General features: G+C 45.6%; 1 protein-coding gene and 1 long non-coding RNA gene across 2 annotated transcripts; both read right to left on the reverse strand.

The window, feature by feature from the left end:
* Positions 1-2,019: 2,019 nt before the first annotated feature.
* LOC124682900 lies at positions 2,020-2,887 on the reverse strand. The gene is made up of 2 exons (XR_006996489.1): positions 2,438-2,887; positions 2,020-2,333 (listed from the first exon to the last, which is right to left on the reverse strand). It is a non-coding gene; the product is annotated as an uncharacterized LOC124682900 (long non-coding RNA).
* Positions 2,888-5,781: 2,894 nt separating this feature from the next.
* On the reverse strand, positions 5,782-12,761 carry LOC124682901 (factor of DNA methylation 1-like). Its single transcript, XM_047217504.1, has 8 exons — positions 12,741-12,761; positions 12,099-12,171; positions 9,866-10,758; positions 9,575-9,756; positions 7,152-7,241; positions 6,772-7,056; positions 6,106-6,315; positions 5,782-6,031 (listed from the first exon to the last, which is right to left on the reverse strand). Coding segments are annotated over exons 2-8 (1,890 nt in total). The 5' UTR covers positions 12,101-12,171; positions 12,741-12,761; the 3' UTR covers positions 5,782-5,803.
* Between the last annotated feature and the right edge of the window lie 1,329 nt (positions 12,762-14,090).

A 14,090-nucleotide genomic window follows, 5' to 3' on the forward strand; every position in this document is an offset into this window, starting at 1 on the left:
AAATTACTCTTGGGCTATCGCTTGCATATGATTGTGGCCTTTTGCTCCCCCCACGGTGGGAGATATGTAGTGATACATAGACAGATATTATCTAGGCTAACGTAGAAAAATAATACTCGACTGACCAAAACAAATGGGTCCATGCATCCTTAGAACACATACAAAGTTGGACTGAAATGACACACAAGATTGGTGTCCCTTTTATCCAAAATAAAATAATTCATGCAGTTTACGTGCTCGTAAAACAGTCAGCAGGTTAACTATGAATAAACACAACAAGATGCAAGTATATAAGTGTCACACAGATGCACACTTCAGGTACTAGCCAGCAATATAAAACGGCAACCGTGAAACATATACATCACTGCAACTCATGGTTTCAGAGAAATAAAATCTATAGTACAACTCTACAGAAAATTGGTCTCTTTCATCATGACAACTTTAAATCGCAGGAACACAAAACTGTAGCTTTTTGGTGAAAGAGAACAACAGATGAAAGAAGATGCACATGAGCTAATTGCCGCTGGCCTGGTTCGCCACTAGCGCCATGATCCTGTGACAAGGGTTTTGCAACCAACTATCCATGTTGTTCTGAGTTTATTCTGCCCCTCCCTCCATGGTTCAGCCCAAGTGTTCAACCTGACCTTTTTTAACTTCGGGCTGAAGGGACTGTAAGAACAGGGCATTCTACTGTGACGGATGCAGGTAACAAGGTAAAAAGGTAAAAACAATGTACTTCTCGGTGCATCTTTGTGGTAGATGCTTCAGAGGTTAAGTGGTTAACTAGAGGCAGTGCTAGTATTTATTCAGTCACGTAGAATAATCAAGCAAATCAGAAACTATCTATCTCTTTCTCACCAATCATCAAAGTCAGAGGCCAAGAGAGCTGCTACTACATGGAGCCTTGATGTTCTACACCTATTGCCAGCGCTATACTACAGTTACTATACAAGCAAAGATGGGCATAACTACATGATCTGCAAGGCCAGCCAACAGCTTCAACATACATTTTCTTCAAAACCTGAACTTCATCATATCAGATGATGAGGCTGTAGCGCTATCAGAACTATTTTGAGGCTGTAGCGCTATTAGTAAAAATTAGATGTAAATATGGCATGGCATTCGCAAAGTACAACGGATGGCTCGGTGCAGTATTCGTCCTGCCTGTCGTGGCTGTCTGGATTGTTTTCTCGTGCTCGTGGGTTGGGCTGGACTTGGCAGCACCGTGGACAGCCCGTGCCCACTTATATCCCGAGAGCCAACCTGAACGAGTGAAAAAAGGTGACAACAGGCCCATGGGATGTGGTCTGCCTCTCCTACAATTTGATCAAGTAGGCTTGTATTGATGCCTTCTTCTCTTCGAGATCGGCCAGAAGCTGCTCACCGAAGAATACCTAACGTCCGGGGTGGAGCCAGAAATATATTTGAGAGGGGGCTTTTTGGGGCACTTGTGTTGTATTTAGCTTAGTAAGTGGGGACATTAATGGTGAAAGTCTAGCACTTAACCTTGTTGGTGAAAATTGAGTGGGGGAAATTGCACCCACTCCACCTGGATCCACCCCTGGCCCCACGCCGACTTTGCAATGAAGAGGAGGACTAGCTCACAACATTAAGGCGCCTTTTGTGCCGACACACTTTTAGTGGACTACCAACTATTTTTGTTTCCGTGATTCGTGTCAGTTCTGATTTCAGTCTTCATTTTGTGAGGTTCCAAATTTCTAACTCATTTGCTCTCAGTTCTCAAGTTTGGTACTTCGACCAGTTCAGAAACTGAAGATTGTTGTTTCATACACACTTACAAAACATGTGTAGTTGCTATTTTTCCAGCTTATTCACAAATGTGGGGATCAAAAATTTGCACTAGTATGGATAGTGCTAGGACTAGGATGGGAGCATATTCCCTGACACCTAGATTATGAAACAGAGCTCTTGCTTCGGATTGTTCACCATGCAACAATAATCAACTGTGTGTATAAAGTGCCACAATAGGTTTGGCCAAACATTGGAATCCATCTCAACTGCAAGAAATGGTGCTACTTGCATCGATTGCACATATCATAGTAAAGAGAACTTCAAACTGAAACAAGGAGCTAAAATCAAACATAAAGTATGTAATTTTGTGGAGATGGGATACCGTGAGGAGGTGAGGCCACAGATGGACCATACAACAGCGGAAGCATTGATTGCAGAAATGAGAATGTTTCCTTGCGCAAGATGTTGCCCGTGAAGACATCATTCCTTTTCCCTTTTCATCAGATAGATTCAGCCATACAAGGGTGAAGCAGTAATGTTGATGTTCCATTGAACAGAATGTCGTAGTGATAGTAGTTCCCCTGCAAGGGGAAAGAGATTGTTGATTGCTCAAACATGGAATTTAGGTGCTGGTTAGTTGGTTATAAGCTAAATGTTGGTATATTCTTTAGGAGATGATTCACACCTTTTTTTCAGCACAATGTGATCAGGATATCCCTAATAGTCCGTCCATATCTTCATGCATCATTGTGGTGGCTTCACAATGCACATCACTTTGTACTTCTCGGCCTGTAGATTCTGTGGTGCTATGTTGCATCATTGCATGCTATATGCTGGCCTTTATGTTCTCTCCATTGTCTCAGAGACTGTAAGTCTGTGGGCAATGATCTCCAGCAGTGATGTCCCTGTGTGATACCCAGCTGTTCCCTCAAGGTCACTAGTTTTCATTCCAACCTTAGTCTTCTTGAATGTGGTCATCAGTTTGAAATGATGGCAATCAAGCCCTTTCAGATGTTCTTGCCACACAAAGCGAAATTCTTCAGCGTTTTCCTCGGCATCATTTCCATATATTTACATCCCACTTTTTATCAATATTACCAGTGTCACCAATGTCAGGATCTCAAAATTACCCATCACAGATGAATTAAATGTAATTTGTGGATAGAAATTGCATTCATCACTCAAGATTGATGGACCATTAACTGTACCAGTAATTCTAATTCACACACAGAAACCGCTATGGTAAATTCCTCACATGTTAGGATGTTGAGAACTGCGCAGACCCTATGCATCAACATTCATGTTCTTGTTGAGGATCAAATACTGTTGCAAACCAATGAAATTTGCTAGTATACATTGTTATTGGCATTCTTCACCAGTAATCCCCGCATGAACAATGGCCACCTCTAAAGTGATGGAAACGCGTTGTATCCCTCAGAATGATTTCTCGATCCTCGATCTTGGAGATGAGCTTTGCAGCATTGTGACAATCTCCACAAATCCTGAGATTCTTGAAAATCCTCAAGGTTAACCCAGGAGCAGTACTAATCAGGCCAAACGCAATGGCGAGCTTCTCACTGTGCCTCATTAGCATTTGCACCTTCAGACTCTCCTCTACATCATGCAGTGCGAAATCAAGATCTGGAACATAACCCATTGCCTTCATCCGCTCCTCTAACTGTTCCAGCTTTCCATGAATCAAATGAAGCTGAGGATGTAATCTGTCATTTGATCTGAACTCATGAATTACACCCTTTATCTCGACCCAGCTGTACCCGGGCGTTTTGACCACTGCATTATCCTTCATCCACCGCCTTACTCTAGAGACGTCGGCCCACTGATTTGCTGCAGCATAAATATTTGCCAGCTGCACATAGGCGCCTGCGCTCTGCGGGTTCTGCTCGATTAGCTTCCCAGCAGCAAACTCAGCAAATTCCAAATTCTTATAAACCCTACAGGCAGCCAATAGAGTGCCATACGCAGAAGGATGCGGCTCAAAGGGCATAGAGCGAATCAAGTTTACTGACCTTTCAATCAAACCAGCTCGGCAGAGAAGATCCACCATGCAAGAGTAATGATCAACCCGGGGCTTAATTCCATAGGCTTCCTGCATACTCTCAAAGCACTGCATTCCAAAATCACACAACCCAGTATGGATACAAGCTGTCAACACTGCCACGAAAGTAATCCAGTTTGGCGCAACTCCTTTATCCTTCATCTTCTCAAACAATCTGATAGCTTCCCGTCCATCCCCATGCTGAGCGTAGCCGGAAATCATTGCATTCCATGCAACAACATCCCTCGTGCGCATCTCACCGAACAGCCTGCAAGCGCCCTCCAAGTCCCCACACTTGCAGTACATGCTCACAAGGGCCGTGCCCACGGTGACTCTCCTACTCAGCGGCAACTTGATGCACCACTGATGTACCTGTCTCCCGAACCCTAGCGCAGACAAGTTGCTGCATCCAAGGAGCACGCTACTCAGCGTCGACTCATTCGGCCGGACAGCGGCAGCCGTGACCAGAGCCTTGAACACCCGCAAGGCGTCCTCCGCGCGCGAGTTCTTGACATAGCCAGCAACCACGGCATTCCACGAGACCAGGTTCCTCACCGGCATCGCGTGAAAGAACCGGACGGCCTTCTCCACGTTGCCGGCGTCCATGTACCCCGAGACCATCGCGGTCCAGAGAACCGGGTCCTCCTTCTGCGGCGCGTCCCGGAAGCACGCCTCCGCGTTGCACATATCGCCGGCGGAGGCGAACCCGGAAACCATGGCGTTCCACGAGACGGAGTTCCTCGCCGGCATGGCCAGGAACACGGCCCTGGCCTCCTCCACGGCCCCGCTCCTGGACAGGCCGGACACCATGGTGTTCCAGGACGCGACGTCCCTGGCCGGCATCGCGGAGAAGAGCTCCCGGGCGCCCGCGACGTCGCCGCGCGCGAAGTGGCAGGAGAGGAGCGTGTTGTAGGAGACGGCGTCCGGGTTCGGGATTCTGTCGAACAGGTGGCGCGCGTCCGCGAGGCGGCGGTCGGGCGACCTCGCGTAGCCGGCGAGGAGGCGGTTGTAGTCGGCAGTAGTGGTCTGACGGGGCGTGGACGCCGAGGCATCCGCCCCGGCGCGCCGGATGGGTGCCGTTGTGAGGGAGCGGGCACGGACGACACACAGACGAAGATGGCGCCCGATCATGGCTTAGTGGCACCCAAACTGGCATAGTGGAATGGGGAAGCGGCCTAGGTTGGACTAGGCGCGACTAGGAAAGTGGGAAGGAGAAACAGTTTAGAACGAGCAACCCCTCGCTGCCGCGATCATGGACGACGACGATATGCCCAGCGCCATCCACACTCTGTGCATCCTCCCTGCTCTGTTTTGCAAACACTTCCCAAAACGAGAGGATGGTGTGTAGGCAAAGAGTCCCTGGTAAACAAAGTATTGCCTGAGGTTGCCATTCAACTTGTATGGCACCTACGGCTAATCAGAAACCAACGTTATACTTAAATCGTCAGCTTTCCAAGCACCACAGATTCAACTATAACACAAGTAACATCCATCAAAAGCACAATTAGTCCTGATGACTCGACGAATCAAACGTACATATGGCTGCAAATAATCCACATATATGAATGCAGACAAAGAAAGTAGTTCAGCCCTTTAGTCTAATGCCTTGTGCTTCGGTCACTAAACCTCTTGCTGCTTACCCAGCATCACATCACAAGGGAGATCACAAAGATAACAGTTGTACCATGATAACAGCAGAAAGATCATGCAATACAGTAAAAAGGAACAAATCTGCCAAACATGATCGGATATAAGATATAATTAGTTCCAGGAGCCAATACGGTTGCTTCAGTCGGTTCTTGCAAAGTGTCGACGGTTCAGGAATGATATAAGAGAGACATACATAAGTGTGCCTTCAGCGAAGCAGATAAAATTCCAGTCTACCAACAAAGTACGAAGCATAGTGAAAAGGAAACCATCGGGTAGTCTTGCCTAATCTGCTGAACCTCTAAGATGAAACCCCTTCTTTAGCTTGTTCCAGTATTGATGCATGCATCACCTCTTCCGTTTCTGCAGCTTCCACTGCTTCAGGATGTGGTCCACGACTTCCCCCATGCTGGCCTTTTTGTTCTCCTTGTTGTTCCAGAGCTCAGACACCACGTAGCTGCCGCTGGGGTTGTACTCGTTGATCTCCAGCAGTGCCGTGGTCACAGCCTTGTAGACCTCTTCTCCGAGCTGCTCCTTCAAGCCCACCAGCTTCTCATCGCCTTCATCGATGATTTGCTGGAGACACACCACATCGTGTTAACACTGCATTATGCACTTGTCAGCAACAATTGCACAAGATGAGGGCTTACCTTGTGCGTGTCACCAGTGGCCACCACCTTGAAAGGATGCCAATTAGCGTCCCTAAGATTAGCTTGCCACAGGGAGCAGAGTTCAAGAGCCTTTGTTTCGGCCTCTGCACCATACCTTTCCTTGCAAGCACTAAAAAACGCCTTCTCATCCAGTTCACCCATCCTCTTGATTCCAATGATGCTACGAGGGTTTAACAAATCAGCCAAGCCCTACAAAAAAAAACCAGTCAAGTGATTCAATGTCCTGATATGCAGACAAATACATTGGCAATGGCATCACTTTTATCATTTGTTCACATCTGAGAAAACATACAAGGGAAAATATCATTGTGCCATTAACTAGTAACCGCGGCAAAACAAGAACAGCAATTGCAGTCAATGCTTAACACCTGCTAAAAACTGCTGACATGCAGTTGGCAGACGTGAATCCAACCTTGGAAGCTGCTGGTTATTGGCATATAACAATTAATTCACAAGACTGTTTCACAAGGAGGGTTTGTACAAAGATGTTAGACATTCACACATGCTCATGTCTCAGGACATAAAGATTTAGAAGTTGGAAGGGATTCTAATCAAAATAAGGTACAATTGTGCAGAACTTGCTTAATCAAAATAAGGTCAAATTGTGCAGAACTTGCTTAGGAGAAGACTAGTACATCACGTTACCTTAATCAGCTCTTTCTTTGCATCTTGCAGTTCATCATTAGTCATCCTCTCCTTGATGATCAGAGTTTGATTTAGCTCATCCATGTGCTCCATTGCATCCATTCTTTCATCTAGTTGCTTAGTCAGCTCTTCAGTGCGTTTCTTCACATCAATACCCTCTCCCTCCATGTGTTTCACCACCTCCAGTTTGCCTCTAAGTTGTTCTATGTCCAGCTCAAGCTTTTGCTTCTCATCGAGCTGCTCCTCTAACATCAGGATTTTGTTCAAAGCAGCTTCCTTCTCTTTCTGGAAGGTATTTGACATGTTAAGAGTAAATTCTAGATTCTAGAATTCAAAAGACACTTGAATGAAACCAATAATTGGAGGGTAGAAATGGATACCTTATGTTTCTCGACAAGAATTCGCACACCTTCATTGGCTTTCTCTTGCTCAATTCTGGCCATGTTGAGGGAATCATTTTGACCATCATTCTGCATAGGAATTAGTTTAGCAGTAAGACAATTAGCCAGCAAGCTTGGTCTAGAAAAATATCGTCACAAGCATGCTAGGATGCTAATTAAAAAGAAAAAACATCAATAGATAGATAAACAGAGACAAATTACGAAGAAACATGCATCCTACGCCCTAGAAAGACTACCATCGATATCCACAAAGACTCAATTCTGACATAGTCACATAGATGCTATACTCTTTACTATTGAGGGGGGTTGATGTGTTCGCTACTGTTCCATTATCTGAATAATTCAGATTTGCATATGTTTAGACATCAAACATGTGGCGTGGTCGCTGTACGGTCGATGTGTTGAGGTAGAGTTTTATAAACTTTGTAGTGATGGGTTGGGCTGTGTTTATGACTCATTTTGATACTGCACCTGAAAAGTAGGAACTCCGAATGACAAGCAAGTAGTGATCATGATAGTTATATAAGCAAATCTTGAAATAAAAATACAGTGATACATGCTTTGGTCTCGTATATGGCAACTTCTTGTCATTTTTTGAATTTGCAGGGATGGCATGTCTATTAGCTGTTAGGATGAATTAAGGATGATGCATCAGATAAGGATAATGCCTCTCACTGTTAACCTTGCAAGCTTCAGTGATGCTGCTTGTAGGCAATCTCCTTCTAGCAAGAAGAGTGAGTTTTGGCTTGTCTAAATGGAGAGGCCCAGTGTTGAAGTTGTGACAAAAATCCAAAATGTAGGCCACTATAGCCAAGTCCTCGTGAAAGTGGTGAGGAAGTATGTAATAGTCTCAGTGGCAACCTAGCTACTACTTTGATATCTATGTGCCCTGTGAGTGATAAGAGCAATTGTACAATCTCAAATTTCTAGCGAACAGAATGCACAAGACAGCATGCAGCAAAATTGAGGAGGGGCCAACATTTATTATTTGATGAAACTAGGCTATAGTTTGATGCTCAGGAAGCAAAAGAGCTCCATGTCGCACTAACTAATCAAGGAACACACATACTTAAGGAAGACCCAGGGACCAGTTTGTTATCCACTAGCCTCCGCCCATGGCACAAGTTAGCATATTATCACGTTTCAAATTATTGCTTCTGCTGTCATATTGACAAAAGAAAGTGCAAACGAGCTAACGGGTGAGCATAGTCTGCTGCGCTCTCCTGGGTAGATAATTATATGAGAATTTGCTATATAGACAATTCTGCCTTTCTTTAGAAATACCAATAATTTAGCTGTGCACCAGATGTACCTGGAGTAACTGTTTGCGAGATACAAATTTTGAATCAGACAGCAAAGATTACAAAGGTTTATCTCATCAATTATGTTCCACTATTTCCAGAAAAAAAAAATCTGCTTCTGATGTCTTCATTTTATGTATGCTGATACTTCATATCATCATAGTTGTTCATTCATGTTAAAGTATTGTTATTTTCACTGCCAAGCATAACCCCCATGTTGCTGTTCAAAATGTAAGACGGTTCACTTTATTACAGGTACCCACGTGGCTATTACGAAAATTAAAAGGTTCTGTGCCACAGGTAAAGGACAACCTATATTGTGCATGCATTTTAATTTTTTGGAAAACAACACAACTTTTTAGGGTATTGTCTACGCGTTTAGCTTGTTTGTTTGATCACCTATCAATTACCCATGCATGGTGCTTCTAGGTAGTCCCTTTTCTTTCATAGGAAAGTTCAGTCAAACAGTAAATCATATGTCCATTTTCTTACTACTGCAGGAATCTATGTAGTGTTTAGACGGAAAAATCTACCATATTTGAGGTGTTAGGGTTGAAATTTGAACCTGCCAAGCGCGCCACACTGACATATTGGCTCAATACAAAGCAAAAGTAGACGGAAATAACTAGTCTTCGAGACTTGGTCAGATCACAAACTTCTATTGCTCCTTTTTGTAAGACAAGCAACGATTAACCATACTAAGAAATATAGTGTAGTAGAAAATAATCTATATATTGATTGTGGAGTCACTGATTTGGTCTAATATGGCAGGACCACATGACTTTCTTTTTACACATCAGAGAAAACTCTCAGGGACCTTTGCGACTTTTGGTGACACTAGTAAACAAATGCAACTATACATTACTTATTTCCACTTGGGATACTGAATATTATGGAATTATTTAATTGCAGTCAAGGTAATGATGGACAGAAGAAGCTGGAGGTGCTAATCTTAAAGCAATGAACAGAGAGGTAACTAACAAATGTCGGTTTGCTGATAGCCTTTACATGACATCAGATTATCTCTTATTCTTACATATATATATTTATCGGTGCAGATAATAAGGAATAACGTAAAACAAAGGGGTTGAAGGTTCATACCTTTTTCCTCTCATTCTCCAGTTTTCTTCTTTCCATGTCAGTTTGAGCAACAATTTCACTTAGTTGCTTGGATCTCCTTTTGATGGCACGCTCTTTCTCATCCAAATGCTTTCTCAGCTGATCAGTCTCTTCAACAATTCTCCGCGAATGTTCACGGGCAGCAGACTGCATATTTCGCATTTCTGCACAAAAGACAAGATAAAACATAAAACACTAGACATGATCAATATCAGCAATGCAAAAGAGTGTATCACATGAGACTTTTCCATTAATGCAGTTCCACGAGGGTACCTTCATTGTAGCGTTGGTGCAGTGAGTCACTGTCTTCCATGGCCCTTTGAAGAGCGAGATCCATCTGATTACACTTGCACTCAAGTTCCATTAAATACTTGCTCTTAGCACTAATCTGGTTTGTCAAATTAGTTATGAGAGTCTCAGTCTTCCGGGACACCTCAAGTTGCAGTTCCGACACTGTCTTCAGTTCACCTCTTTCTGACAAGAACCTAGCAACTGGATCATCTGAATTGTAATCCTCTTCTTTTGCCAGCCAACCAAAAATATACTTTCCCCGCCGACCTGCCTCATTCCATTCCCTTTTACCCAGATGACGGGATTTGTAGTAGTTATGGAATGCCAGGGCATCCTTAAACCCAATCCAATCCTTCTCAAAGTGAACAACCACAAACCCAGTGTACCCATCAGAAGAATCCACAGCATTAATCCGCGAGGGTTTGAAACGATCTAGCTGCTGCATCACAGTGGCTCCATCTTTCTCTGTTTGCTCTGCTGGAACATTGGCGAGGATGCCCATCCAGGGATAAACATACAGCTCCTGATCTTGCACAGGCTTAGGGGGGTTAAACAGTGCTTCGGCTTGTCGCGCTGGCAATGAGCCTGCCGCATCAGCATGATCAGTCTTGAGAAGTTTGGCCAGGGCCTGGTGGTTTGCCTTCACCTTGGCAGCGCGGTTGGATGCACCCACCCCAATGGCATGCTGAAGCAGCTCATTGTAACGGTAATCCTGCTTCTTCTTCCCGGGGCAGAACGGGCATCTGAACCTGTCAGCGCCTAGTCTAGCCGCAAACCTGCCAGACTTGAGGTCCACATACACCTTCTCAGCATAGTCATCGATATCAGTATCACTTAGCTCTGACGACTCATCGGAGCTGCAGTCCATGGCAGACCTGAACAAACAGTAATTTTTCAGATAAAGAAGGCATGACTACAGTAACATACAGCAAGGCATATGATCAGGAAAAAAACATGGTGCATGAAACAATTCAATTTAAATGAATACTTATTGCTATAGACAGACATGCATGGACAGCAAGAAATGGCATTTCAGGTTTGTGTAGATCAACTAGCTAGTTAAGAAACGCAGGAAGCAGCTCATAAAAAAATTGAAAGCAAGATCGGCACACACATGTATCATATAACTTGTGCTCAAAAACTAACGGCAGCAACCACTGCTCACAGGCAACAAAATATCCAGATGCGAAGTATTATTAGTGTTGTGCACATGATAGGGTCACAAAAGAAGTCCATGCCTGATGTACGTTCACTTTGTTATCTAGTGCGAGGTGATTGGATCAGAGCATGGCATTATAACTCAAATTCAAATCTCGACACCAGCCATCGATCATATTTTCGTGGGGTTGGATGTCACGCCACCATTGCCAGACACTGACTGATCGTGTGTAGACTAGTAAGAAAAGTGTAAATGCGGACATTTGAACAAAAATGATGAAAGATCAGTATTAGGCCATTGGGCTGCTCATACATACGCAGCACACACACACACAGAGAACAGCAATGCACGGAAGACAACCGGAGAATGCATCCACAAACAGCATAACGCGAACCGCATGCTATACCTCGTCCTGAACGACCACAGACTCTCTCAGACAATAACACAAACACCTGTCGTCCGCGAACAAGGCAGCAGCCATGCCGAGGAACCCAGCCGGGCCCCGCGCGGGCGCACGAGACCCAGCACGAATGGAGGCCTCCGCGGCAGGAAATGAACATGGGAGCGCACGGCGAGACGCCGCCGGGCAAACCGAGGCTCGGCGAGGTGGGCATCGCCGGCGCAAAGCTGCGGTAACGACCTGTGAGTGACAAGACGCGAGGCTGAGGCTCCCTTTGGTGGGCCGGAAACAAGTACCCTAGGAGCGGTTTGCTCTGTTTCTCCTCAGCAGATCCAGCCCGGATCGGCCCAGGCCCATCCGGATCCGGCCCACCGAGCGGGGAGCAACGGATCTTGCGTGCTAGAGGCCGCACTTGGCATGACTGCTCCAGGACAGACGAGACAGGCAGACAGTGCAGACCACCACCCACGCCCTACTCGGATCATACATAAACACACATATTTGCACTGGATCTATCGTGCCTAAAACAAATTTCATCCGTAATAAAGAAATAGATGGATCTTTTCGACAAAAAAACCAAGATTAGATGACATAAATCATCTCCCGCAGACAGAAAAAAAAAGAGAGCGAGAGAGGGGCGATTGCTGCATACGTACATGATATCTCGGCAGCCCTCTCCTAGATCGGATGAACCGAGGCCGTAGCAGCAGTTGATTAATTACTGAAGACCTGCAATTAGTTAAACCAGAAGGGCGATTAAGGAAGGTGGCTGCGAACGGAGAGATAAGCAAATAAATCTAGCACACGAAAAGCATCAAGTATTAATTCGTTGAAGATGGTTAAGGAAAGATGCGGCCGAGATATGGATGAACAGAAGGGGAATCGAGAACACACACACAGCTAGCAAAAGAAAAGGTATAAACCATGGAAGAGGTCTCGATCCAACACATGAGCTCGCAAAGAAATGAGATCCAGCAGGAACGAAGAAAAAAAGCAGGGTATTTTGCAACCAAAAAGAAGGAAGAAACGAAAACGATTCTAGTAGGGAGTAGATGAAATTAAAGAAGAAGCTGCGAGCACCCACGTACGTGGATCTAGAAGGAGCAAATCGGGCATCAGTATGGTTAGCACGCTAGATCGGGAGAAAATAGGACGAGAAGAAGCAGTAGAAAACGCAGCCGTACGTAGCAAAAGGAAGATCGTTGGTAAAATTGCTCCTCCTCTGCTAGAAGGGGGAAGAAGAAAAATAAAGGAAAGATGAGGAGGAGGAAGAAAAAGATGAACCGCAAGAAACCAACCTCGTCTGCTCCTCCTCTCTCTATCTCTACCGCAGCCTCCTCCCTCTCCTGGTGTATGATATAGCAGCAGCAGAGGAAGAGAGAGGAGAGGAGAGATGAGATGAGAATGGGAAGGGGCAGCGCTCTGAAAAACCCTCTTCCTCCCTCCCACCACTTTCCTCAAATAGGCAAGGCACGCCGCCCGAGGCGAGCGGCACGGTGCAACCCGGTTCGGGCAACACGCATCGCGGCCGCACGCGTCGCATCCGACGGCTGGGGGCTCGGCCGGTGGCCGGGCGGTGGGGCCCGCTCGTGCTGCAAGAGCAGGTGGCAAAGGCAACGTACACACACAGAGAGATCAGAGATGCTGGGAAATGGCAGGCGGGCTGTGTCTGGGTGGGTGGGGAGCGTCCTTGTTTGCTTCTGCCTTCTTTGACTGCCCGTCATGGCTCTGGCTGGCTCCACCCGATACGTGCCGTGTATCTATCTGCCAAGCATGCATGTACGGAGCTCGGGTTGTGATTGGTTGACACAGCACAATGTGCTACGTACACAGCAGCACAAAAAAAGTTCCAATGGGTGGCCAATTTATGGGACGACACACACACACACACACACGGCCAAGGGTGTGTGGCATACCGATCGGCCTTGCATTGCACATCTGCGGACGTGGGACTTCTCTCTTGCTTCACTTTGTTTTGTGAGTATCTAAACGGTTTGTCTAACGAAAAAAAAGGAAAAGGTTTAGATTTTTCTTCCCTTCTTTGTAGATGCTGGTGATCTCGGCCAATGTAATTTACGTCGTCAGCATATTTGGCCGGGCTTCGAGGAGCGCCACGCCACGTGGAACGTTGCATTTTCAGTCTGTGGTTTATCGTGCTTCGTCACGGTGTTTTCTCATCTTCATCGACCAGCGCGTTTATATATAAGAGGTGAGTTAACGTGTAGCGCAAGTCTAGCTAGGCTTGGACGGTTGATTGCGAGGGTGCATGTTTGGTAAAAATCATCCTCAAATTAAACATCCATGCACAATTCTACGGTACAAACAAGGTCGTTTTTGGCTGGTCGCCAGGTTGGCTTGCCTAACAAGAATCTAGCTACTTCGGCGTGTTTATCACGCCGTTACACATGTGTCTTGCTTCTGCCCATTTTTTAGATGAGTTTAATTCTTTTGTCCGGATCCAAACGGCTATAAAATTTTAAAATTCCGTTAGGCGTGCCGATGGCGCCAATTTTTTCCCCTTTCCTGAATTGGTCATTCCATGGGCCGGCGGCGACACGGAAAATTCCGCGGTATTTGCCAATCATGCATGGCTGGCACTGGCATGATAGGAACTAGCTAGGAAACAATATTAAGTTGCATCTCCCTTG

Source organism: Lolium rigidum, chromosome 1 (genome assembly GCF_022539505.1).
Source record: "Lolium rigidum isolate FL_2022 chromosome 1, APGP_CSIRO_Lrig_0.1, whole genome shotgun sequence".
In the NCBI taxonomy this organism is placed as follows: domain Eukaryota; kingdom Viridiplantae; phylum Streptophyta; class Magnoliopsida; order Poales; family Poaceae; genus Lolium; species Lolium rigidum.